This window comes from Alosa sapidissima, chromosome 10 (assembly GCF_018492685.1).
Source record: "Alosa sapidissima isolate fAloSap1 chromosome 10, fAloSap1.pri, whole genome shotgun sequence".
Lineage (NCBI taxonomy): Eukaryota > Metazoa > Chordata > Actinopteri > Clupeiformes > Clupeidae > Alosa > Alosa sapidissima.
In genome coordinates, this window is record NC_055966.1 from 23,341,720 (window position 1) to 23,369,480 (window position 27,761).

At 43.7% G+C, this 27,761-nt stretch overlaps 1 protein-coding gene and 1 long non-coding RNA gene across 5 annotated transcripts in view; both read left to right on the top strand.

Annotated features, from left to right (window-relative positions):
• Positions 1-27,761, top strand: part of osbpl10b (oxysterol binding protein-like 10b) — a 64,274-nt gene that overhangs the window by 27,708 nt on the left and 8,805 nt on the right. For all 4 annotated transcript variants that reach the window (XR_006034660.1, XM_042107418.1, XM_042107419.1 and 1 more), the window contains 3 exons: positions 1,137-1,279; positions 22,908-23,057; positions 26,426-26,957. Coding sequence is in view for 3 of the 4 variants with exons in the window: in XM_042107418.1 (XP_041963352.1) it covers positions 1,137-1,279; positions 22,908-23,057; positions 26,426-26,957 (825 nt within the window). In the remaining variant the exon portion in view is untranslated. The remainder of the gene's footprint in view (positions 1-1,136; positions 1,280-22,907; positions 23,058-26,425; positions 26,958-27,761) is intronic.
• LOC121720938 lies at positions 11,739-20,229 on the top strand. The gene is made up of 3 exons (XR_006034665.1): positions 11,739-11,889; positions 13,663-13,670; positions 20,215-20,229. It is a non-coding gene; the product is annotated as an uncharacterized LOC121720938 (long non-coding RNA).

The window sequence follows — 27,761 nt, forward strand, 5'->3', positions numbered from 1 at the left end:
TTTTCAAACCACTGACAAAGTTCAAAATAGCCTTACACTTTGGTAGTAGTGAGTTTCTACAGATAAACCAAAGTATTGCAAACTTTGAAAGTGTACAGAGAGGGTATAACAAGGAGGGTTTCTGAAGGCAACACATTGCTTTACTTCTGTTTCAGTAGTGTCAAATCAGTCGGCGCGTTGGACTTCTTCCAGCGCTATGCAAATCTGACTAGACGTGATGCATGTTCGTATTCTAAGATTCAGCCAGATCTGTGCAGCGCTGCAAGACCGAACTCACCCACTGATTTGACGCTACCGGAACACAGTCAGGCAATGTGTCCTTCCTCCAGAAAAAGGCCTTGTCATAACCTGTCTATACACTTTCAAAGTTTACGATACTTTGGTTTGTCTGTCAGGACCCTACCCATGCTACCACCGAATTGCCAGGACTTTTACAGGCTTTTCCCAAATCACGGAAGTAACTTCGACGCAGCGTATAGTAGCAAATAGTATCAGATAGTAGCATCCATCAGGCAAGTGTTAATTAAATAAACTCCTGGTGTACTTACAAACTTTTCAATGCCTCGTTTTATGAGTAAAGAACATAGTTGTACTACTGTAGAAGTTTCGTACCATTCAGGGCATTATTAGTGGGGCAATTTACGAGATACTAAGTTGGTTCCATTACGCCTGCAGAAACTCATTAGTTTCTGACAGGGCTACTCGACCAGGGTTCGACCAAGGGAAAACAGGTTCTGGGAGGGTGTTTGGCTCGGGTCATGGTGCAAAGGACCCTAAGGTGAAGTTACTCCGAACCATCGCTTTAAGTGTGAAATTGAAAAAGAAGAGATGAAAAGAAAAGAGGACTGAGGACTGACGATATTAAGAAACAGACATGGATGAGATAAAATGAACTGAAAACGAATCGATGATTGTTAGGGCAGTGGGGATGACCCCTAGTGTGATGAAGACTGTGATGCTACTGATGGAATTGGCTGTGAGCAGCAGAAGTGGCGTCATCATCTTCATCTTTAGTAGCATCATCTTAACCCAGAGGACAATCCATATTTTGGATTGCATGCATAATGTCATCATTTTCATTTAGGATGTGTTTGTGTGGTTGGACCCAGACGCTCATTATGTAATTCCATCTCCAGACGGCGTCTCTGGGTGGAGCGGTGGTAAGACGGCCCCCGCCGATCAGAAGCGAAGCAGCAGCTCGACAGCGCTCTCCTCCCCCGGCATGACCCACCTCCGCTCCCCCTCCCCCCGCAACAAGGACCCACTGCAGACCTCCGAGGTAAATGAGAGAGAGAAAGAAAGAGGGGAGAAGAGAGAGGTTTGAGAAGTGAGAATTCTTTACAGTGCTACACCCTTACAGCACATAGTGCAGCACAGAATATGCAACACATACAATCAGAATCAGAATAAAAAAAGCTTTATTGGCCAGGTTTGCGTAAACAAATGAGGAATTTGACTCCGGTTGATCTTTGCTCTCTAAGTACATCACTCATAGCCTGACGAGCTAGACCCACATCAAGATGTAGGGTCTGGGAACTTACCATTGGCAGTGCTCAACCTGAGGGGCGGGGTAAACGCTTGTCTTTCAAATTTTCTCAGCACGCAATAGGATAGCGCTACAACTCATGAGTCGCATGCATTTTCCCACCAGCAGAGCTAGTTGGCTAGTTGATCAAACTTTTGCTAATTTAAAAAAAAGCTTAACTCGAGTCACGATTCAAAAACCGCTGTTCGCCAGCAGCAGCATCCATCTTCTTTGTTTTCAAGTAGCAGGAAATTCATGCATAACTGTCGCCGACTCTATACATAATGTGATTTTGAGAAGTTTTCATTTTTCCAGCTCACAAGCCAACAGAGAGTTGCTAGACTACCCTGTCTGCAAATTACATTTGCTGCCGCTAAGGTGTGTCTAGATTTCTAGGCTACAACACTCACTTAACATATAAGAATAAAAATAAAAAAAACATAAAAGAGTAAGAACAGAACAGTAAGAATAGAATGAAGAGTAGTAGAATATGGAGGTAGTACAAACCCAATGCATCAAATACTAGGCTACTACTTCCTATCCATTGGAAATACTTCTTCCTACAATCCAATCAGTAGCCTATTTAAGACGTCATGGACATTATGCTATTCCCACTCCCCTAGACAATCAAATTTTCTAAGTAGGAAGGGAGTGAGAGAGAGAGAGATAGAGAGAAAGAGAGAGAGAGAGAGAGAGAGAGAGACAGCAAGAAAGAGAGAAAGCAAGCTCTTTTAGTTTTTCTCTAGCTTCCCACAGTAAATCACCTCCTGCCTGATGCATTATTAATGATGTTGCTCCTTGTGTTTATTTCCCTCTGCTCTGTTTTGCTTGTCGGAGGCTAGTCTCTGCTGAATTCGTGTAGAATTGTCCTTGAATTCATTCAGGCAATGCACTTGCCATCTGTAAGGGGACCATCGAGGGCTTATTATGGGAAAAGTAGAAGTTTGAAAAATAATTGAAATACGCCCTCAAAGGCTGACAGGTCTTTGAAGACTCTAGACTCAGGTTTCTCTTTCTTTTTTTATTTCATTCATGCATCTGCCTTTTTTTGTACTATTGTCTTCAGCTGGCAAACTTTCACTTTCATTGTTCTGGGGAGAGAAGAGAACTAATTGGGTGTGCTTTAGTTTCCTCTGTTCTGCCTTGTTTCTCTGTTCTCTGCTCCCTCTTTCTCTCTGTTCTCTCTCCCTCCCTCTCTCTCTCTCTCTCTCTCTGTCTCTCTCTCTCTCTCTCTCTTTCTCTCTCTCTCTCTCTCTCGCTAACTGAGGATCCCCCTCACTACATGAACTATTGCAGGATGAGTCATCACTCTCACTCTCTCGGAAACTTTCTCTTCCAGACTCTGTTTCATCTCTTCTTTTTTCTTCTCTCTCTCTCCCCACCACCGTGACTCCTCTTCACTGGAGCTTCGCTTTGCTGTCTGCTTGAAGGGAACTAATTGGCACAGTGCCATTTCCACATTGCTGTTATTAAGGGTAAAAACCTGCCCTCGCACAGGGTTTGCCAAAACAGGGTTTCAATGATGGTGACAGTTTAGTGCCATTGCCTCTATTTCTAAAGCCAGGGGCTTGGCGGTGACAATCGCCTCTGGTACCATTTATCCTCTGCCCCTTAATAGTCTTTAAAATGAGGGTGGAGACTGATGTCACGTCTCTAAAAGGCCACAATTTATCATTGTTTCTGCACAGCATATGCAGGCATGTTACTGTTGTACTACTTGCACATGCATGCATGTTAGCGTGAGACATGCTGCCACTTATAAATAGGCTACATGTAGAATACTTGTGTGGTTGACCAATGAATCCATTTTATCTGTTGCATTCTAAGTCGGAGTCGGAGTAGACACTGCACATTTGATCATTAGCCGTTAGCCATGCCGGCTGATGGTAGTGATTCTGTGGGGCGGGGTTGGGAGGACGGTGAAATATGCTGATGTGCCAGAGCGCTCATGGCAGTGCCGCTCCGATGAAATGAGCCCCATCAATCTGAGCCTAGCCTCGGCACGTGAGAGATGGATGAGAGGGAGAGAGGGAAAGAGAGAAAGAGGGATATAGAGAGTGAGAGGGATAGAAAAGGAGAGAATGGTAGAAAGGGAGTACTAGAGAGTTAGAGAGAGAGAGAGAGAGAGAAGAGAGAGAGAGCTATGAAAATTGCCCCTCATTGGCATTGTAATGGATTCCAATGTCATCTAGCTGTTCATCTCCATTCATTAGCTGGAGAGCCTCTGGTAGTTAATGGGACTCATTTAGGTGACGTGGGCCTGTCATCCATCACTAATATATATGAGCATGTAGCTTCTATTGCAAAATCATGTCGGTTTATGCTTTACAACATTAGGAAGATCAGACCTTATCTGACACAAGATTCCACACAACTTCTTGTTCAAACCATGATCATCTCCAAGCTGGACTATTGTAATTCACTATTAGCTGGCTTACCCGCTTGTGTAATAAGATCATTACAGTTGATTCAGAATGCTGGAGCACGCCTGGTCTTCAATCAGCCAAAGAGGACACTCCTAGTTACTCTCCTCTCCTAGTTACTCTCCATTGGCTCCCTATAGTAGCCAGAATTAAATTTAAATCTCTCACTTTGGTCTATAGGACACTGACTGGATCTGCTCCTAGTTATTTTAATTCAATAATCAAGGCATATATCCCCAACCGCCCACTGCGGTCTTCTGATGAGCGTCTGTTATGTCAACCAGTCATAAACACTAGGTCTAATTTAAGACTCTTTTCCTCAGTGGTTCCATGCTGGTGGAATGAATTGCCCAGTGCTCTCTGTTCCTGTGGTAGTTTTGGGTCGTTTAAGAGGGGTCTAAAGACATATGCGTTATGGTTTGTATAATATTGTTTTATTTCCATTAGGCTGTTGATTAATTTGACATTATTGTTTATTATTGATATTCTCCTTAATATAGTCTTACCATGTCATTGTTTTTTATATTATTGATTGAATGGACACTATTGTTTATGATTGCTTTCCCCCTCATTTTCATTGCTTATTTTATTAGGCTATTGATTGAATTGACATTGTTGTTTATTATTGCTATTCTCCTTATTATAGTTTGACCAACATTCTAATCTGTTCCCTGTTATATTTTAAATATTATGTTGTATTATGTTGTATTTGTATGTCGCTTTGGACAAAGGCGTCTGCAAAGTCCCATAACCATAACCATAATAACCATAACCATATAATGAGTCATATCAGGGTTTGATTCTTTTATGCCAGCCACACTCTACAGAGATGTTGTTAGGCAAACTGATTATCAACGCTGATGATCAATTTGCAAATAATTTCTCCTTTATCATATGTATTAGCAGATGTTTTTATTCATAACTCTTACAGTCACGGTACATAATGAGAACAGCTGGCTTCTCAACACAGGTTCTCGAGATCCTACAAGTAGATTCTAATAATAATCTTATGGTTCATGATGAGAACCGCTGGGTTCTCAACACAGGTTCTCGAGATCCTACAAGTAGATTCTACTAATACTGTAATATCACAGTTCATGATGAGAACCGCTGGCTTCTCAACACAGGTTCTCCAGCTCCTATAAGTAGATTCTACTAATAATCTTATGGTTCATGATGACAACCGCTGGGTTCTCAACACTGGTTCTCGAGATCCTACAAGTAGATTCTACTAATACTGTAATATCACAGTTCATGATGAGAACCGCTGGGTTCTCAACACAGGTTCTCCAGCTCCTACAAGTAAATTCTACTAATAATCTCTGTTGCATGTTTTCAGTGGTGACAAGCCCATGAAACCTGACTTAACCTTAATCTAGATAGATTCTCTTGGAACTCTTGGTAGATTAAGATACATGCTTTAACTGTTCTGTGATCTGCGTTAGCAGCCACAAACATCATTCAGCATGTTTAGTCGTATAAAAAGCACAATAAACACAGGAAGCAGTGGAGCGGGTGAATCCAGTGATCCATCTGCCGGGTGGCGTGTAATGTGTGGCCGTGGGTTAGGAGGCCATAAAACTCAGTGTAAAACAGATGAAAGTCTCATAAATCTTTACAAAAAACACAATGCTTTATCATTGTAGGCCAGGAGCCTCAACAGAGTATATGTGTTTCTCTCTCTATCTCTCTCTCCATACCGCATATGATATCTGGTGTATATCTCAGTATATACTGTAGATAATGTGTACACATACACATATACACATGTAGTATGTAAAAGTGGAGACGTGTATGTGTGTAGAGGTATAGTGTTTACAGGTGTATAGTATGTACTTATCTTTTAAGTCCTCACAAATGGGGATAAGTGAGGTGAAGTGTTTACCGGTGTATAGTATGTACTTATCTTTTAAGTCCTCACAAATGGGGATTAGTGAGGTGAAGTGTTTACCGGTGTATAGTATGTACTTATCTTTTAAGTCCTCACAAATGGGGATAAGTGAGGTGAAGTGTTTTGCAGGTGTATAGTATGTACTGTTACGATCCGGCTCTAAGCCGCAACATAAAGAGGGAGTTGGGACAACAGAGATAACTTTAACCAATAAAGTATTTATTTAAAACTAACCAAAAGCAATAAATAAGCATTACCAAAAGATGTCTAGGGGAAAGTAAAAGCATGTATGCAAGGGTGTTCATGTGGGTACGTGTATGCCAAAGTCAGTATGATGTTCCAAGATAGAAAGAAAGTGCCAGTGGGAGAGAGACAACCCAGAGGTGCCTGCAACAGAATGTGCCTAACAGAAAAGTGTCCAAATCAAGAGAGAGAACAATCCCTTAAATACCCACACACCTTCACCAGGTGTGTATGATTAGCTAATTGGGCAAGCTAGGGCTGCATTGCCCATGCAATGGCCATGTCAGACCTGAAGGGGCACAGGGGGTCGGCACAGTACTTATCTTTTAAGTCCTCACAAATAAGGGATTCGTAGTGTAGAGGTGAAGTGTTTACAGGTGTATAGTATGTACCTATCTTTTAAATCCGTACACATAGGGATTGGTAGGATGCAGACATTATGGCAGTAGAATAACTTGTTTGCCCCCAAACAGCTTTTTAGAACTGTAAACAGTCTTGACAATGGGCTTCTCTTCTATTCCAAGTTTCTTTCTCTTTTATATTCCATTCAGTTTCGTCTCTGTGCTCCTGTGATGTTTTCAGTCAATTTTTAATCAGACTCACACTCCACCCACGCACTGAATGATGGCTTTCCTAGCTGTGCCATCTTGCACTGTGACTTGTGAACAGTAGAGGATGCTAGAGGATTCTGGGACGCTCATGGTGGGGAAGTGGGGATTGTGCCATGAGGGTCTATACAATGGCTCCATGCTTAAGTGCATAACATGCCGGGGGCCAGGAGTCAGAAGTAGCACTGGAGACGCTTGGATGAATTGGGGGGTTATTTTCAGGGAGGGTTGGTTTGTAGGATGGAAGGGTAATGTAGATAAGTGGATGCTTGGGTTAGAGTTATTTTAAGCTCTGCTCCACATAAATTGATTGCTTCTTGACATGGATTTCAGGACAACATATGTGAATAACACATTAATTATGTTAGTAGTGTTTAAATTTATCTATTTCTTTAGGTGGAATCACTCCCCCATATATATGTTTATACCCATTGGTAATTTGCTAACCACAGTGATACTTTTATGTTGCATTCTGAAAGTAAACTAAATGATGAATCATGAGTGAACTTTACCTGTGTGTGAGATTGATTAATTTAGTCCTAAAGACACAACAGCAATTTTCATTTACAACCGGTATATATGTGTAAGTTCTTGTAGAAATTGATCATGTAGAAAATGTTATAATACAGATAATACTTGCAATAATAGATATGTTATACATACTGTACATAATATAGAAATACCCTATTTATTTAATTTATTCACATTCATAAAATCCTCAAAATGGACAGTAGTGTGAAAATGCATATCTTTGTGTGTGTGTGTATGTGTGTGTGTGTCTGTGTCTGTGGCTGTGTCTGTGCGGAGGTGTGCATAGGCAGGTTATTATACATGGGCCACATCCAAGACTCAATCCTTCATATTTTACTGAGATTATTTTGACAGTTTGACACAACACTGTGCGACTCGCTGGTGTGTGACTGTGTCAGGATCCCAGTCCCGCCTGTCTGTCTCTCCAAGGCCCGCTGCGTTGTGTGTGTTTGTGTGTTTGGAGGCGAAACAACTGCTTCTGTCAGGACTGCTTAAAAACAAGCACTTTCCAGTGCATTTTAGTTTTTTTTGGGGGGGGGGATAGCAAAAGCAGTCTGTGCTTTCCTGCACTCAGACAGTGTGTGTGTAGTGCTGTTACTGCTGCTATGTATTGTGGCTGGTCATGTTATTCGGCCTCTCCCAGCCTTCATCTGCAACCAGACATTTAGAGATACAGAAGTTTTTGGATTCACTCCATTCATATTTCACACAGTCTGACACTTTTAACAATAACTGTGTCCATGGCTGGTGTGAGATGCTGGGGTGGACTTGCTTCATGCTTCATGCTTTCATGACCTGGGATGCCCATCTCCGGCTCTGACCATGTTTCTCCATAGCAGGTTGTACAGATGCAGCATGGCAGTGTTGCAGGCTTTTTTTAAATGTGTGGACTGATGTGAAGTTGGCTCAGGGTGTATATAATGTGGTATGTCAGGCGTGTGGAACCTTCCAGCTCGTTGTGCGTAAGCACTCCCATAAGGACGGCCCAGCTGATTATTAATTCATTGAAGCACCCCCCAACCCCCCCCCCCCCCCCCCCCTACACACACACACACACACACACACACACACATTCACCCCTCCTCCGCTCTGCCAGCATCACTGCCAGAACTCCAACGGGACAGGAAGTCAAGCTCCAAAACAACACGAGTGCATGTGAGAATGTAAAAATGTTTGCCCACACACACACACATTGGCACGCATCCCATGACATTCAGCATCCCAAACACTCCCTACTTGAGGCGATTCCTCTTTCTGTGGTCTTTCCCTTAAATTGCAACCATTCCCTCTCTTTTTCCCTTTCTTCCCCAGCTCCTCTCTTTCGATCTGTGCATTCTTTCTTTCCTTCTCTTCCTTTATCTCTGGTTCATTCTTTCTGTCTCTTCCTTTATCTCTGGTTCCCGTGGTTGTGCAGCGGGTCGGCGACTCTGGGGAGCTGAAGCGGTTTATTTGTGGATGAGAGCCTGGGGTCACTGGAGCTTGTGCTGCATACTCTCTACATGTGCTCTCTCTCTCTCTCTCTCTCTCTCTCTCTCTCTCTCTCTCTCTCTCTCTCTCTCTCTCGCTCTCTCTCTCTCTCACTCTACATGTGCTCTCTCTCTCTCTCACTCTCTTTCTCTCTCTCTCTCTCTCTCTCTCTCTCTCTCTCTCTCTGCTGAACACACCACTTATGTTGAATGTAGATTTTAAAGAAATAGGGAAATACAGACCGAAATAGAGACCGGGCCAGTGTGTGTGTATGCGTGCGTGTGTACGTGCGTGCGTGCGGGCATGTGTGCGTGCTTGTGGTGGAGGGGTTTGGGGTGGTGTTAAGAGGGAAAAAGTGAGTGCCTGCCTTAATTCATGTATGAGTACAAGTGCTTTTGTATGAGTGTGTGTGTATGTGTGTGCATCTGTATACATGTGTGTGTGTGTGTGTGAGCATGTTTTGTCAGTTTGTTTGTGTGTGTGTGTGTGTGTGTGAGAGAGAGAGAGAGACCGAGTGTCGGTATGCATGAGTGCACATGTACCATAAGGGTGTGGGGTGTGTTGGGGTGCTTCATGGCTCTAGTGTGTGTACAGTATGTATGTGTGTGTGTGTCAGTGTTGCGCGGGTTTGGTCACGCCCCGCGGTCGCCCGATATTTTAATCAACCCGACCGCAACTCGGACCGCGAATATTAATTAGGACAAAATTATACCCGACCCACGATCCGACCCGCTTATTTACAAAATGTGTGCTTTTGGTTATAGTCTGCATGCAGTGTGACAGTAGGCCATTTCTGTAAAACCAACTAATTTATTTAGGCATGCAGGACATAATGTTTGCGCAGGAGAGAGAATGAGAATAAGAGCGCAAGCACGCACGCAACCACCAAGGATTAGAACACTAGGATAAGATTTGAAGGCCATGGACATACATCTTTCTTTCGAAAACAGAAATGGTGAGGCAAGGTAGGCTAGAGAGATACATTGCTGGTGAAAACGTTAGCGTAAGAACTGGTTTATAATGCTGAATGAAGCACAAAGCTTTACTAAAGCACATCCACTGTTTAAAGTCACAAACACAACGAACTGTAACTTTTATGCATGCGCGAACCTATACCGGTAGATATTGCTGTGTAGTCTGTGCCATAACATTTATTCCTGCAGACTGCCCGTTTTGGCTGTCATACTTTTAAATGGCTTTGCAAGAAGAAGGCCTACATAGACCATAACTTAGTGTCATCTTCTTTAAGAACTTTTCCCAATATTTCCCATAGCCTATATCGCTTTTCCTGAAGGGGTGTCTTCATTATTTTAGCTCGCGTCTTCAGCTTCTTTACTGTTGACTTAACTGTATTGATGCTAGCCTTCTCGTGATATTTTAAGTAGGCCTATTTGTAGAATATATATATTTAATTAATTTTAACTGACCCGCCCGCAAATGACCCGAATAATATTAAAATATTTTGTTTATGACTCATAACCGCGGGTGACCGCGCTCATCCGCGGGCGACCGCTTAATTTCGGGCAGACCGCGCAACACTGGTGTGTGTGTGTGTGTGTGTGTGTGTGTGTGTGTGTGTGTGTGTGTGTGTTTGTGTGTGTGTGTGTGTGTGTGTGAGAGAGAGAAAGAGAGCGAGCGAGAAAGAAAGAGTGAGAGTGTCGGAGCGCACATGTACCATAAGGGAGTGTTGGGTTGCTTCATGGCTCTAGTGCTCTAGTACAGTGTTTTTCAACCTTTTTTGTGCCACGGCACACTTTTGACACTTAAAATGTCCCACGGCACACTAACATCCTGTGTGAAGAAAAAATGAACATACCATAGCCTAAAATTTCAAATAATACACAGATATGGCCTTATTATGGCTTCTATGCAAGACCTGCTCAATAAAACAAGCGCCCTCTGTTTCATTTGTAGGTGACTATATCTAATTAAATAGTTGTTATGAACTGGATATGTGATGATTCTGTGAATACTGGATATGGGGCCCCTGTTGTACAATGCCTGCATATCACAAATAGTGCAATCATGCAATCAATGAGAGTGTGTGGTTATAAATTCTTTGATGCAGTTGCTTTTCTGGACCAGTGAGTGACATTTGGGTAATTTTCTGCGGCACACCTGATGATCTCTCACGGCACACTAGTGTGCCCCGGCACAGTGGTTGAAAAATGAATGGGAATGGGCCACACCAACACAAACAAGCTTCTTCTATACTTACATACTAGGCTAAAGGCTTGTTTCTCTCTCTATATCCCTTTCTCTCAAATTCAAATTCAAAATGCTTTATTGGCATGACAAATAAGACATTCGTGTAGACATAGACATAAGTGTACACTATATCACAGTATAACAACACAGAAACATAATATATATACAGCGGGAAAATAAGTATTGAACACGTCAACATTTTTTTCAGTAAGTATACTTCCAGTGAGGCTATTCGCATGAAATTTTCACCGGACATTAGTATTAACTTAGGTAATCCACACATATATAAAAATCCAAACATTAATGTCTAAAAGTAGTGTTATGAGTAAAAAAGTGGAATGGCACAGGGAAAAAGTATTGAACACGCTAAGATAAAGCAGTACACAAACGCAAGGAATGGCAAGGAACAAACTGGAATCTATAAGTAGTTAGAGAAATGATCCCTCCTATCTGTGCAAATTGATATAAACTGGGTTAGTACATACTGGTGGGCTATAAAAAGTTTTTTTGTTAGCAAGGTGTCACGCAAGAAACATTTCATGATGGGTAAAAGCAAAGAGCTCTCCCAAGATCTTTGCAACCTTATTGTTGCCAAACATATTAATGGAACTGGTTACAGATGCACTTCAAAATGTCAGAATCATCCAGCAAGCAGTATTGGAGCCATTATTTGCAAGTGGAAGGAACATCACTACATCATCAACTGACCATGCACAGGATCTCCTTGCATGATTTCTGACCAGGAAGTCAGAAGGATAGTCAGAAGAGTAGCCCAAGAGCCAAGGACCACTCTGAGAAAGCTCCAGAAAGATTTGGAGGCAGCAGGTACAATTGTTACAGAGAAAATCATAGGTAATGCACTCCACCGCCATGGCCTCTATGCACGCTCATCCAGCATGATTCTATTGCTGAAGAAAAACATGTTGAAGCTTGTTGAAAGTTTGTTACACAACATTTGAACAATCCTATGAAATACTGAGAGAATGTATTCTGGTTAAAATTTAACTTTTCGGATGTCATACTACACACTATATTTGGAGGAGAAATGGCACTGTGCATCACCCTAAAAATACCCTACCAACAGTGAGGTTAGGAGGTGGTGGCATCATGGTGTGTGCTTTTTTTCATCTCATGGTACTAGCAGACTTCATACAGTTGAAGGAATAATGAATGGAGTCATTTTATTTTGGGAGAATCTTTACATCCACCAGGATGATGAGGATGAGACATGGCTAGACCTTCCAGCAGGACAATGATCCAAACCATTCAGCAAAGGAAACTCTCAATTGGTTTCAGAGAAAGGAAATCAAGGCCCTGACTTCAATTCAATTGAACAGTTTTGGAAGTTAACTAAAGATCAGGATTCACAAGAGGGACCCCTGAAATCTTCAATATTAAAGGACTATCTGTTTAAAAGAATGGGCCAAACTCACACCAGAATACTGTGACTGATTAGTTTCATCATACAGGAAATACCTTGAAGCTGTCATTACGAATAAAAGCTTTTCCACAAAGTATTTAAGAAATTTCAGCAGGCGTGTTCAATACTTTTTTCCTGTGTCATTCCACTTTATTGCACATAACTCTACCTATGGACTTTAATGTTTGGATTATTTTTATATGGGTGGATTATCTGAGTTAATACTAATGTCTGGTGAAAATTTCATGCAAATAGCCACATATATACTTACATACATGTACAGATGAGCATAGCTTTAGAACAGGACAATATATATTTTCTTTATAGGGATAAGAATATAAATATAAATAAATGAAACAAAATAAAATTAAGTTATGCTAGAGTCTCTCAGCTTATGACAGTGTGAAATGTATCTTGCTGCTAGAGGGGCTGAATGTCTCTCTCCTGAAAGGATAGCCAGTTTTTCATGTGTGCCCATGGCTTCAAAGTTTGGGTAATAGGTTTTAAGACTAGGGAAAGATGCATCTCTTATGTCTTTATATTTATCACAGTGAAGAAGAAAGTGCTCCTCTGTCTCAACCTTCCCTGTCTGGCAGTGACCACATATTCTTTCCTCTTTGGGCAGCCAGGTTTTCCTGTGCCTGCCTGTTTCCACTGTAAGATTGTGGTCACTTAGACTGTACTTGGTCAGGATTTGCCTCTGCTTCGTATCTCTTCGAGATACTCTGCCAATTTATATTCTCGATTTAGGGTCAGATAGCAATTCATTCTGCTTTGACTGGTAGTTTGATTTCTCCAATGTTCCAAATAGTGTTCTTCTGCTTGTTTGATGATATTTTTGACACTAATTGCTGATTTTGAAGCAGTACTGTTCTGAGCATGTTGTATATTAGTGTTTGTTATGGAGTTAGTGAGCTTCAGTACCAGTTGGCACAAGGGGCTCTTAGTAAGTACACTGCATCGTGTGCTCTAGGACACCACCAAGAGTGAACGTGTGTCTAGTATATATACTCTTTTTATCCTGTGAGGGAAATTTGGTCTCTGCATTTATCCCAATCCGTGAATTAGTGAAACACACACAGCACACACACAGTGAGGTGAAGCACACACTAATCCCGGCGCAGTGAGCTGCCTGCTACAACAGCGGGCGCTCGGGGAGCAGTGAGGGGTTAGGTGCCTTGCTCAAGGGCACTTCAACCGTGCCTACTGGTCAGGGTTTCGAACCGGCAACCCTCCGGTTACAGGTCCGAAGTGCTAACCAGTAGGCTACGTCTGTTCCTGACATCTGGGTTTCTTTTGAAAAATCATGACTTTTGTTTTTTGTGGGGTTTACTGACAGGGCCCAGGTCTGGCAGTATTTTGCCAGCAGGTCGCAAGTGTTGTTGGAGGCCTTGTTCAGAAGGGGGTAGGAGGACCAGATCATCTGCAAAGAGCAGAAATGTGACTTCTGTGTTCTGGAAGGCGAGTAGGGTTCCAGGGCCTGCAGACTGTTCCAACTGCACCGCTAACCCATTGATGTAGATGTTGAACAGAGTTGGACTGTGTGAAGACTTCTGTTTGTTTTTTTGTCAATTTTTACACTGCATTTATTGTTTGAATACATTGATTTGGTCACATCATATACTTTACCCCCTTTACACCAGTTTCTAAAAGTTTGTAGTATAGTCCGTTGTGCCAAATAGAGTCAAATGCTTTTTTAAAGTCGACAAAACATGTAAATATTTTCCCATTGTTCTTATCTTTTACGTATTTGTTGAATAGGGTGTGTAGGGTGTAAATGTGATCTGTAGTATGATGGTTTGGAAGAAAGCCAATTTGGTTTTTACACAGGGTAAGCACAGGGTGCTTGTTAAGGAAGGTTTGGATTCTTTCATTCAATATGCTACTAAATACCTTCCCCAGATTACTGTTCACACAGATACCTCTGTAATTATTAGGGTCCAATTTGTCTCCACTTTTATGAATTGGTGTAATAATTCCTTGATTCCAGATGTCAGGAAAACAGCCTGAACTTAGAACAAGATTGAATAATTTGAGCATTGCATTATGCATCTTGGGTGTGCTCACCTTAAGCATTTCACTCCTGATGCTATCTTGCCCACAAGATTTATTAGGCTTTAAAGATCTAATTTTTTGTGATAATTCTTCACTGGAAATGGGGAAGTCCAGTGGATTTTGGTTGTCTTTAAATACCAATTCAAAAGTTTGCAATTTTTCTTTGATCTGGTTTTGATTTGTTTCTGTTAATTGTATTTCACTGTAAAGCTTTTGAAAATGCTCAATCCAAATGTTACCATTTTGAATGGGTACTTTTTTTGGTTCTTTTATGCTCAAATTATTCCACATATCCCAGAAGTGATTTTTATTGATAGAGTCTTCGATCTCATACAGTAGATAAGTTTGTTGGTGTAGTGCTGTTTTTTACTTTTGATAGTTTGTTTGTAACTTTTTTGGGTCAGACAATATTGTTGTCTTAAATCTGTGTTATGAGGGTGACGGTGTTTTAGGTTTGACAGTTGTCTTACTTCTTTTCTCATATTTTTGCATTCTGTGTCAAACCATTTATCACATTTGGGTTTTTTGGTTTTTGCTCTCTGGTTTTTCTTTAGCCCAGCATTTTTTGCAGCCGTGTGGAAAATAAGGTTCAGCTCTTGAACGGCCATGTTGACATTTTTTTTATCATTAGAGAAGGGTTTTTTAGTAAAGTTAGTTATTTTGTTATTTAGTTTTGGTGAATTTAAGGCTTGTATGAATTTTTCTGAACTGTCTGTAGCCCATCTGTACATTGGATTGAGTTTGTACATTTTACTGGGCTCCTCTCTCTTTTTCATCAATTCATTTCAATTCAAAAGGTGTGTGTGTGTCTGTGTGTCAGAATTGGACATGTGTCCACATATAGAAATCACTGTGTCTCTCAGCTGGTGACAGGCAAGGACATATTGGGCAGCAGTAATACAGCTGTCCGTGTCTTCTCCCAACAGGTATAGAAATTAATTTGGGTTTGGTAAGTCACAGAAATCAGTGTTTCTATCTTTAAATTCTGGTAAGTAGTTATCACGAACTGATTGGAATTTTTTTTGCACTCTGTTCTCTCTCTCACACACACACACACATACACACACACACACTTTTTCTTTGCTTCTCTCACTCTTACTTTTTGCCTCTTTCGGTCTCTCACACACTCTTAATTTGCCTCTCTCTCACACACTCTTAATTTGCCTCTCTCTCACACTCCCTATTCCTTATCTTACTCTTGTAGCTGCTATTCTTTATCAGTATACATGCAGTGATCCAAGATGGCACAAATAGACACTGTAATGATTGCTATGTATTCCATAATACTTAAGAAATCCCTGTGTATGATCTGGCTGGTTTAAGATTCTAAGACAAAGGTCATCCTCTCTTCTTATATAACTCTTTATGCACCCTGCATCCCTGCATTCTCTCTCTCTCTCTCTCTCTCTCTCTCTCTCTCTCTCTCTCTCTCACACACACACACACACACACACACACACACACACACACACACACACACACACACACACACACACACACACACACACACACACACACACACTCTTCTTCCCTCTCTTTCCTTGAGGAGCAGTTGAGGAGTGTTTTGACGAAGGGCTCGGGGGGTGGAGTAGTCATGTGCTGGGCAGCTCGTCGCAGATCAGCCTGAGGGATAAAATCATGTCATGGGATACCAAAGGGATTACACACACACACACACACACACACACACACACACACACACACACACACACACACACACACACACACAGTTAATTCTGTTATATGTTGTGATATAGAGGCCCTCTTTCTCTCGTGTGAATGTCCATTGCTATGGGTGCAGAGCCCAGGTTAAACAGAACTCAAACATATTCTTGAAATCTTGAATTTCCCCTGGGGATCAATAAAGTATCTATCTATCTATCTATCTATCTATCTATCTATCTATCTATCTATCTATCTCTCTATCTCTCTCTCTATCTATCTATCTATCTATCTATCTATCTATCTATCTATCTATCCTGTTTGAGTTAAACAGAAGTCAAACATGACCATGAATGCCCTTCACCTATTGAAGGGTTGATACCTTCTTTTCATTGTGTTTCCATGGGGTCGGTATTTTTTTAATTTTTCAACTGTGATGAACCACAGACCGCTACCCGGCCTAGACACATTGACAGACTTTTTGTCATGAACAAAAAAAAAACGAAACTCAGAACACATTGTGTGTGATTACCTTCATGGCCATGATAGCCTTGCTCCTGAATGAAAACGTGCTATCAGCTGAGAACTGTGGTTCTACTCCTACTCCCCTCTGCTCTCTTCTCTCTTCTTGGGTACATTAGCTTAGGGCTCTGCTCTCCTCCATTAGATTAAAAGTGTTAAAAGGGTCCATCTTTTGGTCAGAAGGCTTTTTAGGGTAAGAAAAAGGGCCAATACTTAGCTGAATCAAAAATGTTGAAGTGTGTTTGCTATTCACATTGGGGACATGTGACTAGGAGAAGTGCATAAAAATGGTAAAGTTGGTTGGTCTTGGTTATTTTAATTATAAAGCGAACCATACGTCCTCTACTCTGTATTATGAAATTGTGAATTGTACACATCCAAGGCTCTATTTTAATCTCAATAATTAATCTACAGTATAGCCTAGTTAATCCCAGTGCAAAACGCACATTTTATAATGCTAAGGATAAAGGATGAAAATCATAGCATTGGTAAAATAACTTATTGTCCAAACCAGCATTTAGGTACTAAAATATTTTTTAGGAATAAAAGCATCGACCTTTGTTGTGTTGACCTAATTTAAAATAAATAAATAAACAATTTGCTGGGGCAATAGGTCCACAGTTGAATGAATAGTCACGTAAACATTGTGCCTTGCCACTGGCATGGAAATGGTAGAAAGTTAGTCCTGATATTTCTGCACCCAGGATAATGCTGCCCATAGTCCAGGCAAATAAGGTCCAACTCCGACCCAAAACTAATTGCAACATATTTTGTTTTTAACCTTGCTAACTGTAACAGACCCAGACAAACCAACTCAAACTGTACAAGTGTACCATGTTTCATGCCTAATGACCTACTTTTCACATGTACTTTAAGTTCAGTGAAACTGACAAAAGTACAGTTTTTGGCATTTGACCTATGCACAAATGATGCCGATTTAGTCAGTGTTCCACCACTTGGATTTTCATGGACTTTTGGTATGTGATATGGGAAGGTTTCATGAACTGAATACAACGAAAATATTTTTTTTTGCAAGCTGGAGCTGATAGCTTATATGTGCTGGAGGTGCGGCAGGGTAAAGTCTGCAGGTTTCTGGTCGTTTGAAGGAGCCTTTGGCCTCCCTGAGAACCTGGAAGCTGAGGTACAGTAGCTGTGGGAAATGGATGGATGCTTGGGTGGGTGAAGGACTTAGCGTAGGGTAGCTCAGAGGTGGAGGGGATCTGTGCTTGGATGGGAATTATGGAGGACAGGTAGCAGCAGAGAGGTGGAGGAGCCTCATGAGAGACTGTTGGTGCGAAGCTCCGGAGTGAAGCTCTGGGACTCTTTCATGTGTGAGGGATCACTGGAGCCATCATATCTCTCTCTTTCTCTCTCTCTCTCACACACACTCCTTCTCTCCCTCTCCTCTATCTCTTTCTCTCTCACTCACTCCTTCCCTCTCTTTCAAGCCTTGCTACTTCTTTAACTACTAGAGTCACTGGTGAGACAGAAAAGTCCAGAGAGAGAGAGAGAGAGAGTGGGATAGTAGGATACTCCCTCATCATAGCATATATCTTCAGGGATACCAATCTGACAGTTCACATGGCTACAGGCTGCTAAAGGGAAGCCATTAAGAGTATGGAATAATGTATGTTCTACAGGACATGGGCATGGGTCTGTGTAGAAGAACAGAATAAAGAATGCGGGGAAAAGAACAGTGGGAAAAGTGATGGAGGGAGTGTGTATTGGAAGAGAGAGAGAGAGAGAGAGAGAGAGAGAGAGTCAGTGAGGGAGGCAGTGAGGGAGGCTTAGAGCTTTGTACCACAGAGGTCTTCCAGCTGAGCCTCTCGCCTACTGACTAGTGCCCACGTCATCACAGGGGTGGAGCCAAGGCAAGGGAGGAGGGTACAGTATGTGTGTGTGTTTGTATGTGTGTGTGTGTGTGTGTGTGTGTGTGTGTGGTGAGAGGAGGGGGTTGCTTTTAGAGTGGGATGGCCAGAGAGGATTGTCAGCATCACTGCTAATCTTCCCACTGGAAGTGTAGCAGGCAGCCACGATCTCTAAGCATTCAACCCATTTCCTCTCATCCATCTTTCTCTCTCTTTCTTTCTCTCTCTTTCTCTCTTTCTCTCACACACACACAAACTCACTCACTGTCTCTGTGGCAACAGCACTCCGTGTTGTTTCACAGTGTCAGTGCTCTCGTCGTCTCCTTCGTTCTTCTCTCTCTATCTCTCCCTCCCTCTCTCTCCCTCTCACTCTCTCTCTTTCTCTCTCTCCCTCTCTTTCTCTCTGGATGGTGAGCATGAAGTCCAGCTGGATAGTGAGCAAGCCGCCACTGCCGCCAGCCTCCAGCCAGAGTGGGAGCGTGAGTGTGAGTGTCTGCTGAAGGTCTAGGGGGTGGGGTGGGTCGGTGGGTATTTGGGGAAGGGTGGAGGGCATGGGTGAGGGGCGGGGGCCACAGTTTCCTGCCCAGGGGTCATGTGGGCACTCAGATAAGGGCAGAGTTGGACAGCGTTGAGTTGAAGGCGTACTGTGCTCGGCAGAAACTTCCTGGTGAGGACAGTGAGGCACTCTCTTCGAGATGAGTGTAAGAGTTTTCCATACTTGTTTATGTTGTTTGTGTCAAATGTTTAGGAATTTGCATGTTGATTCCGATAGCTTACTTGTTTTGCTGTGTTTAGCCAGTTAGCTAGCTTGCTGTTTTTGTTATTGACAGGATAGCCTTAGGGTATTAAGCTAGTTCTGGTCAGGTTTGACTGTAGAGAGGGACGGCTGCACCAGGCAGACAAGTCCAGACTGGGTGTGTGCAAGTGTTTTTTTTTTTCATCATCCGTCTGTGAGCTAATATGGTGGTAGTTTTTGCCGTGCTGGAAAAAGTGACATGGCTAAACGTTATTTTTAAACTCAAAGAGCTGCTTTCACAAAGGGAGGAGTGACCCAGTGCCTGCAGAGTTCTCTGTCTGTTTGCTGTCAATGGGAAAACAACACAGAAATGTACCTCATAACTTAATCCAGAACTGTACCTCATTAATCCAGAACTGTACCTCATAACTTAATCCAGAACTGTACCTCATAACTTTATCCAGACATGAAAGTCTTAAACCCTATGAGTATTTGTAAATATTAGTGTTTGGTTGTGAAAGTGGAACTGAACTTGTACATATTATAAGTTATCATATAATATTTGGAGATGTGGTGTTGATGAAAGTATTCATGTGGTATATAGCTGATACAATATGCGTTGTACTGTGAATCCAGTGACATTTTGAGTGAGTCACAAACAGCAGTGTGCTGGAGTGAGTAGACTAACCCAAACTTGGCTGACCTACTGGATGAGAGCAGCTCATAATGAGTGTGAACACTGGTGATAGGTGGAAATCGAGATTCGTTTCTGCTCCGCAGCTTTAAACATCCATACTTTTGTTTCCATTGATTAATTGACTGGTGCCAGTTAGAGTTCTCTCTCTCTCTCTCTCTCTCTCTCTCTCTCTCTATCTCTCTCTCTCTCTCTCTCTCTCTCTCTCTCTCACAGAGTGTGTGCGTGTGTGTGTGTTTGAGTTTGTGTGTATGTGTGTGTTTGAGTTTGTTAGCTTCTGTAGTTGACCTGACCTTCAATATGGCCTGCTATGACTTCACAACCAATATATGAATTCATTTTTTAAAATAGAACGGGAAAGAGAGCAAATTATTGAGTGTTAGATATGTTAGCGTTAGAGAGAACCGTAGGTTCACTTAGAAAATGTGCGTGTGAGAGAGAGAGGGAGATGAAGACCAAGGGAGGGGGAGATGGAGACCAAGAGAGGGAGGGGTGGAGCGGGGGATCAGCACATGGCTATGTTCCTGTAGTGTATGAAATATTCAGGTGGAAGAGGGCAGCTCGGAGCAGAGCTGGGGCTGAAGGAGAAGCGGTCCCCTCAATCATCTCCTCCTGTCCGCCTCACTGAACTCCCTACCTGCTCCCCAGGAGCGCACCAGGGGCCCTCCCAACCAGCTGATAGACAGGAGGTGTGTAAGTGTGTGTGTGTGTGTATGTGCATATGTCTGCATGCTTGTGTGTGTGTGTGTGTGTGTGTGTGTGTGTGTGTATGTGCATATGTCTGCATGCTTGTGAGTGTGTGTGTGTGTGTGTGTGTGTGTGTGTGTGTGTGTGTGTGTGTGTGTGCGTGCTAGTGCATATGTCTGCATGCTTGTGTGTGTGTGGTGTGTGTGTGTGTGTGTGTGCGTGCGTGCTAGTGCATATGTCTGCATGCTTGTGTGTGTGTGTGTGTGTGTGTGTGTGGTGTGTGTGTGTCTGTGCGTCTGTGTGAAATATGTAGGGAGGAAAAGACTAGAGCTAGAGAGTGTGAGTGATAGACAGTGACAGAAAGAAATTGGGAGAGAGAGAGAAATTGAGAGAGAGAGAGAGAGAGAGAGAAAGACAGAGAGAGATGAGAAAAGGATGATGCTGTGATTTCTGCCAAAAATTGGAGAAGACACAGAAGTGGAGAAGGGGCTCGGTCTGATAAAAATAGCATTGTCTTGGTGACATAATGTAGCACTATTATTCAACCCAGTGCCTGTAATCATATTGGGGCTGTAGTTGAGTCTACCCATCTGGCGTCTCTTAAGAATTTGCTTAGCGCTGCTCACATACGGTGAAGGGAGGGGAAAAAATCCTCTAAACGATCCTGTGGGATGCTTCAGTTAGTCCGTTGGTCATGTGATCTTCTCTCATCTGTCAGCACCATACATGGTGAGATGTGTGTGTTCCTGTGTGGGCGTGTGTGAGTGTGTGTGTGTGTGTGTGTGTATAGGAACTTGGGGTGGTGAGGGAGGGCTAGAGTCCTGTGAGAGCGAGCGAGCAAGGCTTTTTCTTCTCTACCCAGAGTGCTTTGGGGCACACGCTTCTAGGACGCTTCCTTACATTATGCATTAGGAACAATGCACGGCTCGCAGCACAGTGACCGTGGGAGAGACCAAACACATTAGTTAATCCTGACTAAGAGCACCTTGTGCCTGCACTTCAGGAGTGCAGCAGTGGTGGAGAGAGAGAGAGAGAGAGAGAGAGGGAGGGAGAGAGGAAGATAGAGGGAGAGAAAGAGACAGAGAGAGGGAGATGGAGGGAGAGGGAGAAAGAGAGAGGAAGGAACCATGGCTCCGGCCATATTTTTGTTTCTCCTCGCTCTGCTCTTCAAATTACTGGTAATGACTGTCTTAAATAAGAGGCGTCAGTTGGAGAGTGAAAGAGAGAGAGAGAGAGAGAGAGAGAGAGAGAAGGAAAAGGGATAGTGCAATTAATGCTCAGGAGTTCACAGAAGAGCACTTTCCCCATTCTCCCTCTTTCTCTCTCTCTCTCTCTCCCTCTCTCTCTCTCCCCCTCTCTTTCTTTCTCTCTCCCTCTCTCCCTCTCGCTCTCTCATGCTCACTTGCTCCAGCCAACAAAACCGCTTTCTCTGTTGATTTAATCTAAGAGCACTTATTGCTCTTCCTCTGGACGTGTGGCTAATTTCATGCTTGATCTACTCCCTTACGCTAGCTGCGTGGCTAAAGGGGAAGCTGTGGTGAGGCTGGGAGACCAGAGGTACCCCACAGGCTAGCCCAGGGATACAGGTTCCCCCCAGAGGAGGGGAGAGGGGAGTTAGTACCCCATAGGCCAGCCCAGGGATACAGATACCCCCAGAGGAGTTCAGTCTTTGCCCGCTTCATACTGCTTGCCCTGAGGCATACAATGCTCTCCTCCCTCTCAGTGTGTCAGAGGCATTTTTGGTATTTTCTCGAGATTAAAAGGGATGTAGGTGTGTGTGTGTGTGTGTGTGTGTGTGTGTGTGTGTGTGTGTGTGTGTGTGTGTGTGTGGTTGTTTGGGGGTTAAGGGAGTTGGGGTGGTAAGAGGAGAGGAGTTTTGCCCTCTCACATTATGGATACCATCAGAGTGGTGAGCTGAGAAGTTGAAATGATACATTTGCCCTTTCAAAGCAACGGCTTTACTGCACAGAAGTTACCGACTCTTCCCCATTGCCAAACAATTCAGTTTCAGTTTAATTCAAGAAAGCTGTTTTGGCAAATTATTGCCAAAGTTCAATTACATACACGCACATTACATGTACTGTACATATTACACACACAAATATGTGGAACAGAAATCGAAAATGAATCCAATAAGATAAAGACAATTCTAACAATAATAACAAACATACAAGGAGTTTGGCATTTTGTTATTTTTGTTTTGTTGGTAGTTTTGGCCTCACTGGCCACTGTCCGAGAATGGCCTCATGGCCTATAGCCTCATTTGTTCATTGCCTAGTTCACCATGACAATGCATTCTTCACATATAACCAAGTCAAGACTGATCACAGATGTCCTGAGGAAATTGTTTCCCCCTCTTTCTCACAGGAGCACCCAAGCCCTGAGGCGGTGGACCCCAGCGAGGAGACCACAGACACGGAGGACAATGAAGAGGAGGACCTAGGCGTCCTGGATGACCAGCGGAGCATCATCCTCCACCTGCTGTCCCAGCTCAAGCTGGGCATGGACCTCACCAGGGTAAGGGTGGAGAGAGAGGATGGAGAGGATGGAGGGTGGAGAGAGAGGAGGGAGAGGATGGAGAGGATGGAGGGTGGAGAGAGAGAAGGTGGAGGGAGGATGGAGAGAGAGGGTGGAGAGGATGGAGGGTGGAGAGAGAGAAGGTGGAGGGAGGATGGAGAGAGAGGGTGGAGAGGATGGAGGGTGGAGAGAGAGAAGGTGGAGGGAGGATGGAGAGAGAGTGGTGCACGGATGCTGTGGATCTGAAATGAGATTAGAGGATTGGAGGTCATGATTGTGATGATTTCAGTGTGATTTGTGGGATTTTGGGCTTTTTTTGTTTGTCCTTCACTTTTAGGTAATCCTAGAAACTCTGTATCTCTGCTTCCCTTGTTCAATTTTTCTCTCCCTCGCTCTCTCTCTCTCTCTCACACACACAAACACACGCACGCACGCACGCACACATGCACGCACACACGCACACACACACATTTACCCAGTTTCATTTTTAGATAATCCATCACTAGTCTTATCTCTGTCACTACATCATTTTCTCTTTCCCACTCACGCTCTCTCCCACTTGCTGAATGGCTTTAGTTCTTTAAAAGCATTTAAAATTGTACAGTCTAATTGGGTATTTCCCTGGTTAATCTTTTTGACGTTGTATCAGACTGCTTATCTTGTCTGACTGCACTGTAACAATGGCCATATTAAGTCGCTCATGGTGACAAAAAAACACAGAAACAAATGATTTGCCCTGTGTGACTGATTTTACTGCAGGGCTTTCAACAAAGACCCAGGCCTCCACACAGACTCTGACTAATTCTCTCAATTCAATTCAAAATGCTTTACTGGCATGACAATGACTGGCAATCTGGGCACACATACATATACATACATGTAGATTGTCATAACAATAAAATACATAAATAAATAAATAAAGTAAAATAAAATGTAGTATATGATGGTGCATTTGTGTGTGTGTGTGAGCGTGTTTGTTTGTCCGTATAGGTCACCCATTGTCCCTCAGGTTGTAGCATGTTGATACATATTGGGCAGCAAGATATGCCCTATCTCCTTCCCCTAATAGTATCTTTAACTTTGATACGTCATTAAGTGCATTCAGATTAGGAATTCCTGAATTATTTGAAGAAAAGGCTTCTTATGTGATTGAAGGATCTACATTGTAAGAGGAAGTGCATCTCTGTCTCAACCTCACCTGTCGTGCAGTGACCACATATTCTCTGTTCTTTTACAGAGTTTACATTGTTCTCTAATTCTCTCTCTCTCTCTCTCTCTCTCTCTCTCTCTCTCTCTCTTACACACACACACACACACACACACACACACACACATGCACACAACACACACACACACACTCACACAGATGTATATACACAGATGATGTCTCCTATTCTCCATCTCGTTATACATACCCACACATACATACACTCACACAGAGACGCACACCCTCTTTTCCCCGTGAATAAGCACAATCAGCAGAAAAGCACAGCGCCCAGCTGAGCTCAGGGACTGAGCATGCATGTGCATTGGCCCCCGAGTGCTCAGGTGTGCTCTAGCTTTGCAGCGGAGGTCTTTGACAGAGATCTGATCGTCTATAATAAGTTAGAATTGCCCCTTTGCACATCCTGTACAGTTTTAAGCTCATCCATTACACAGATAAGGCTGCGTTGTTCTAATTTAAAAGCCAGCAAGTCCTTTTGGTGTCACACAAGCCAGACTGAAGGGGAAATTAAACCTATCTTGACTGCTGAGAACAAGATCGGTTGTATAACTAGCCCTGTCGTACTTAATGGGCTGAGAGGGAGTGATATCCTATTTCATCACTTTCATTAATACTTTGATAGAGATCGCTCCTGATGGCTGAGCCTTTTTCTATTTGCCAATCCTCAGTCTTCAAACTGATACCTTCAGGAGGCTAAATCACTTAATGGCTAGCGTTTGTCTTGCTTCTTCACAAAGAAGATTCCTTGCCATAGTTCCATTTAACATTTTCGCTTTGCTGCTTGCTTCATTGTTTGCATTTTATTTGTTTATTTGTTATTTGTATTGAACTCTTTTGGTTTATTTGTTATTTGTATTGAACTCTTTTGGTTTATTTGTTATTTGTATGGTCCTCTTTTGGTTTATTTGTTATTTGTATTGTCCGATTGCTCCCTTAGTGGACTCCTCAGTAGACTAAACAGGGCTGAGTTCTGAATGGGCCTTTTGAACTTACTGGGCTGCAGTTAACTATACAGCCCCTGAGCTGGAGATCGATGCAGGTGTATCAGGGCAGTGGAGGTGGAGGTGGAGATTGGGTGACAGTATGGCCGCTTGCCCTCTGTGGGTGGAGGGGAGGTGGGGAAGGGGGAGAGGCTCTGGAGGAAGGTGGAATGACCCTGGTATTGACTGGATAAAGGCACCGGCCGGTGTCACACGAGCACCGGGTGCTGCAGGCTAAATGAGCTTCAGAGTGCTGTCTCTCTCTATTAGTGCACTGCTGTTGGCCTATTGATCAGTGGAGAGGACTGTAGTTCTCTCTCTCTCTCTCTCTCTCTCCCTCTTTCTCTCTGTTTTCCTCTCTTTCAGTCTTTCTTCTCTCCCTCTCTCTCTGTCTCTGTTGTCACTCTCTATTCTCCTTTTACTCACTCATTCACTCTGGTTGGATAACGCATGACACAGGTATGTTAATGCAGAGCACACCTGAAACACTGGCTAACATCGTACGATGGGAATAAATAGATCTCCTACATGGACAACAACTGAATGAGTATTGGACAGAAAGGATTGTATATCACAGCAGATTTATTTTATTCCAGTTATTCAATAATTCAGTTGAACCTTACATTTGACGCACCCCTCGGCACAATACAGTTTTTGATATACACATACTGTATTTACATCATCATTTTTTACATGCATACAGAGTATTTGACATACATACTCGGACGATGTACTCATTTTCTCTGCTGGTACTGAGCGGCTCTCTTCTCTTAACACTGCTTCCACTTTTCTGTTTGTTTGTTTGAATCTGCATGTTCTGGTGTGGCCATGTTGAAGGCTAAAACACTGGGCTGTGTTCAGTCCTACCCCTCAGTCTGACATGCTGGGGTTGAAGCTCCAGACCATTTAGGAAGCTGGAGGTTATACTACAGGCTCTGGCCAGGGAGTCAGGCTCAGACCAATGAATCAAGCCCTTGGCATTTTACAACACCAGCTGTCTATAGCCACAATTAGTATTACTCTACGGGAATTCTGTTAGGGCATCTGACTTGTTGTGTAAACTGGTTCAGACCCCCCCCCCCCCCCCCCCCTCTCTCTCTCTCACTCTCTCACTCTCTCTCTCTCTCCCTCACACTCTCTCTCTCTGTCTCTCTCTCTCGTAGGTGGTGCTGCCAACCTTCATCCTGGAGAAGCGCTCGCTGCTGGAGATGTACGCCAACTTCATGGCTCACCCGGACCTGTTCCTGGCCATCGGTGGCGGCGCAACGCCCGAGGAGCGCATGGTGCGCTTCGTGGAGTACTACCTGACCTCCTTCCACGAGGGCCGCAAGGGCGCCGTGGCCAAGAAGCCCTACAACCCCGTGCTGGGCGAGAGCTTCCGCTGCACCTGGGACGTGCCGCGGGAGCGCGTCCGACCCCTCAGGACCACCAACAACACCGCCACCACCAACGCGCCGGCCGCCGGTCAGCCAGCAAGCGCGGCCTCGGGGCCGGGCGAGGCGGGGCGGACGGGGGACGCGACGGCAGCGGGGGACCGTCTCCGGCTACGCTTCGTGGCCGAGCAGGTGTCGCACCACCCGCCGGTGTCGGGGTTCTACTGCGAGTGCAAAGAACGCAGGATGTGTGTGAACGCGCACGTGTGGACCAAGAGCAAGTTCATGGGGATGTCCATCGGAGTGTCCATGGTGGGAGAAGGTAGGTGGCTGCGAGAGAACCACATGAACTGAACTGTTGACTTGAACAGAACTGTAATAATACATGGTGGGAATTTGACATTATTTAGGCACTCTGTTCTATTGAAATGAGTTATTCTGGCCCTCATATTTCATCTGGATGTTAAAGCCTATTATGCATAAACTGGTCTTTGGAGCGCTTGGGCCCTTTTCTCTTACACTGTGAGGTTTGTTTGGACAGAACAGCAAGGCTGCAGTTCCTGATGCTTTTAGACATGCTTTTAGACAACGGCTGACGCTGTTCCTGGATCAGATGGTCTCGTCCCCCCCTAGAGGGTCGGGGGTATTTTCCAGTGCAGACATTGTGTTCCTCCATCTGTCAGTCAGTCACTCTCTTGCTGAGGTGAACTCAACTCAACACACCGGCGAGCGCTGCAAGCCTCGTAGCACCAGGACGCTAAATGGTTGCGCTTTCTCTCACGCTCGGTGGGACAGCCCTGACACCCCTGGCTCTGGAGCTAGCGGAGGCACGCAGGCATGCGCGTGCAGCAGCAGCAGCGAACCCAAAAGCCGCACGTTGGCTGCATCACAGGTGTTCAGTGAACCCGGATCACGGCTGGAACAGGAACAACAGCCGTCGCGCGCCAACATTAGCCAATTAGGAGCGAGTCGTAATTAGGACAGCATTAATTACTAACTAGTTGGAACGTGCTGATTCCCCCTGAGTGCATCAGGCGATGGTAATGAGAGGGGGAAGTTTACAGGGGATTTAAAGGGGATCTGCGTCTGCAGCCTTCAGTAATGGAATCATGCCATCATTACCGTC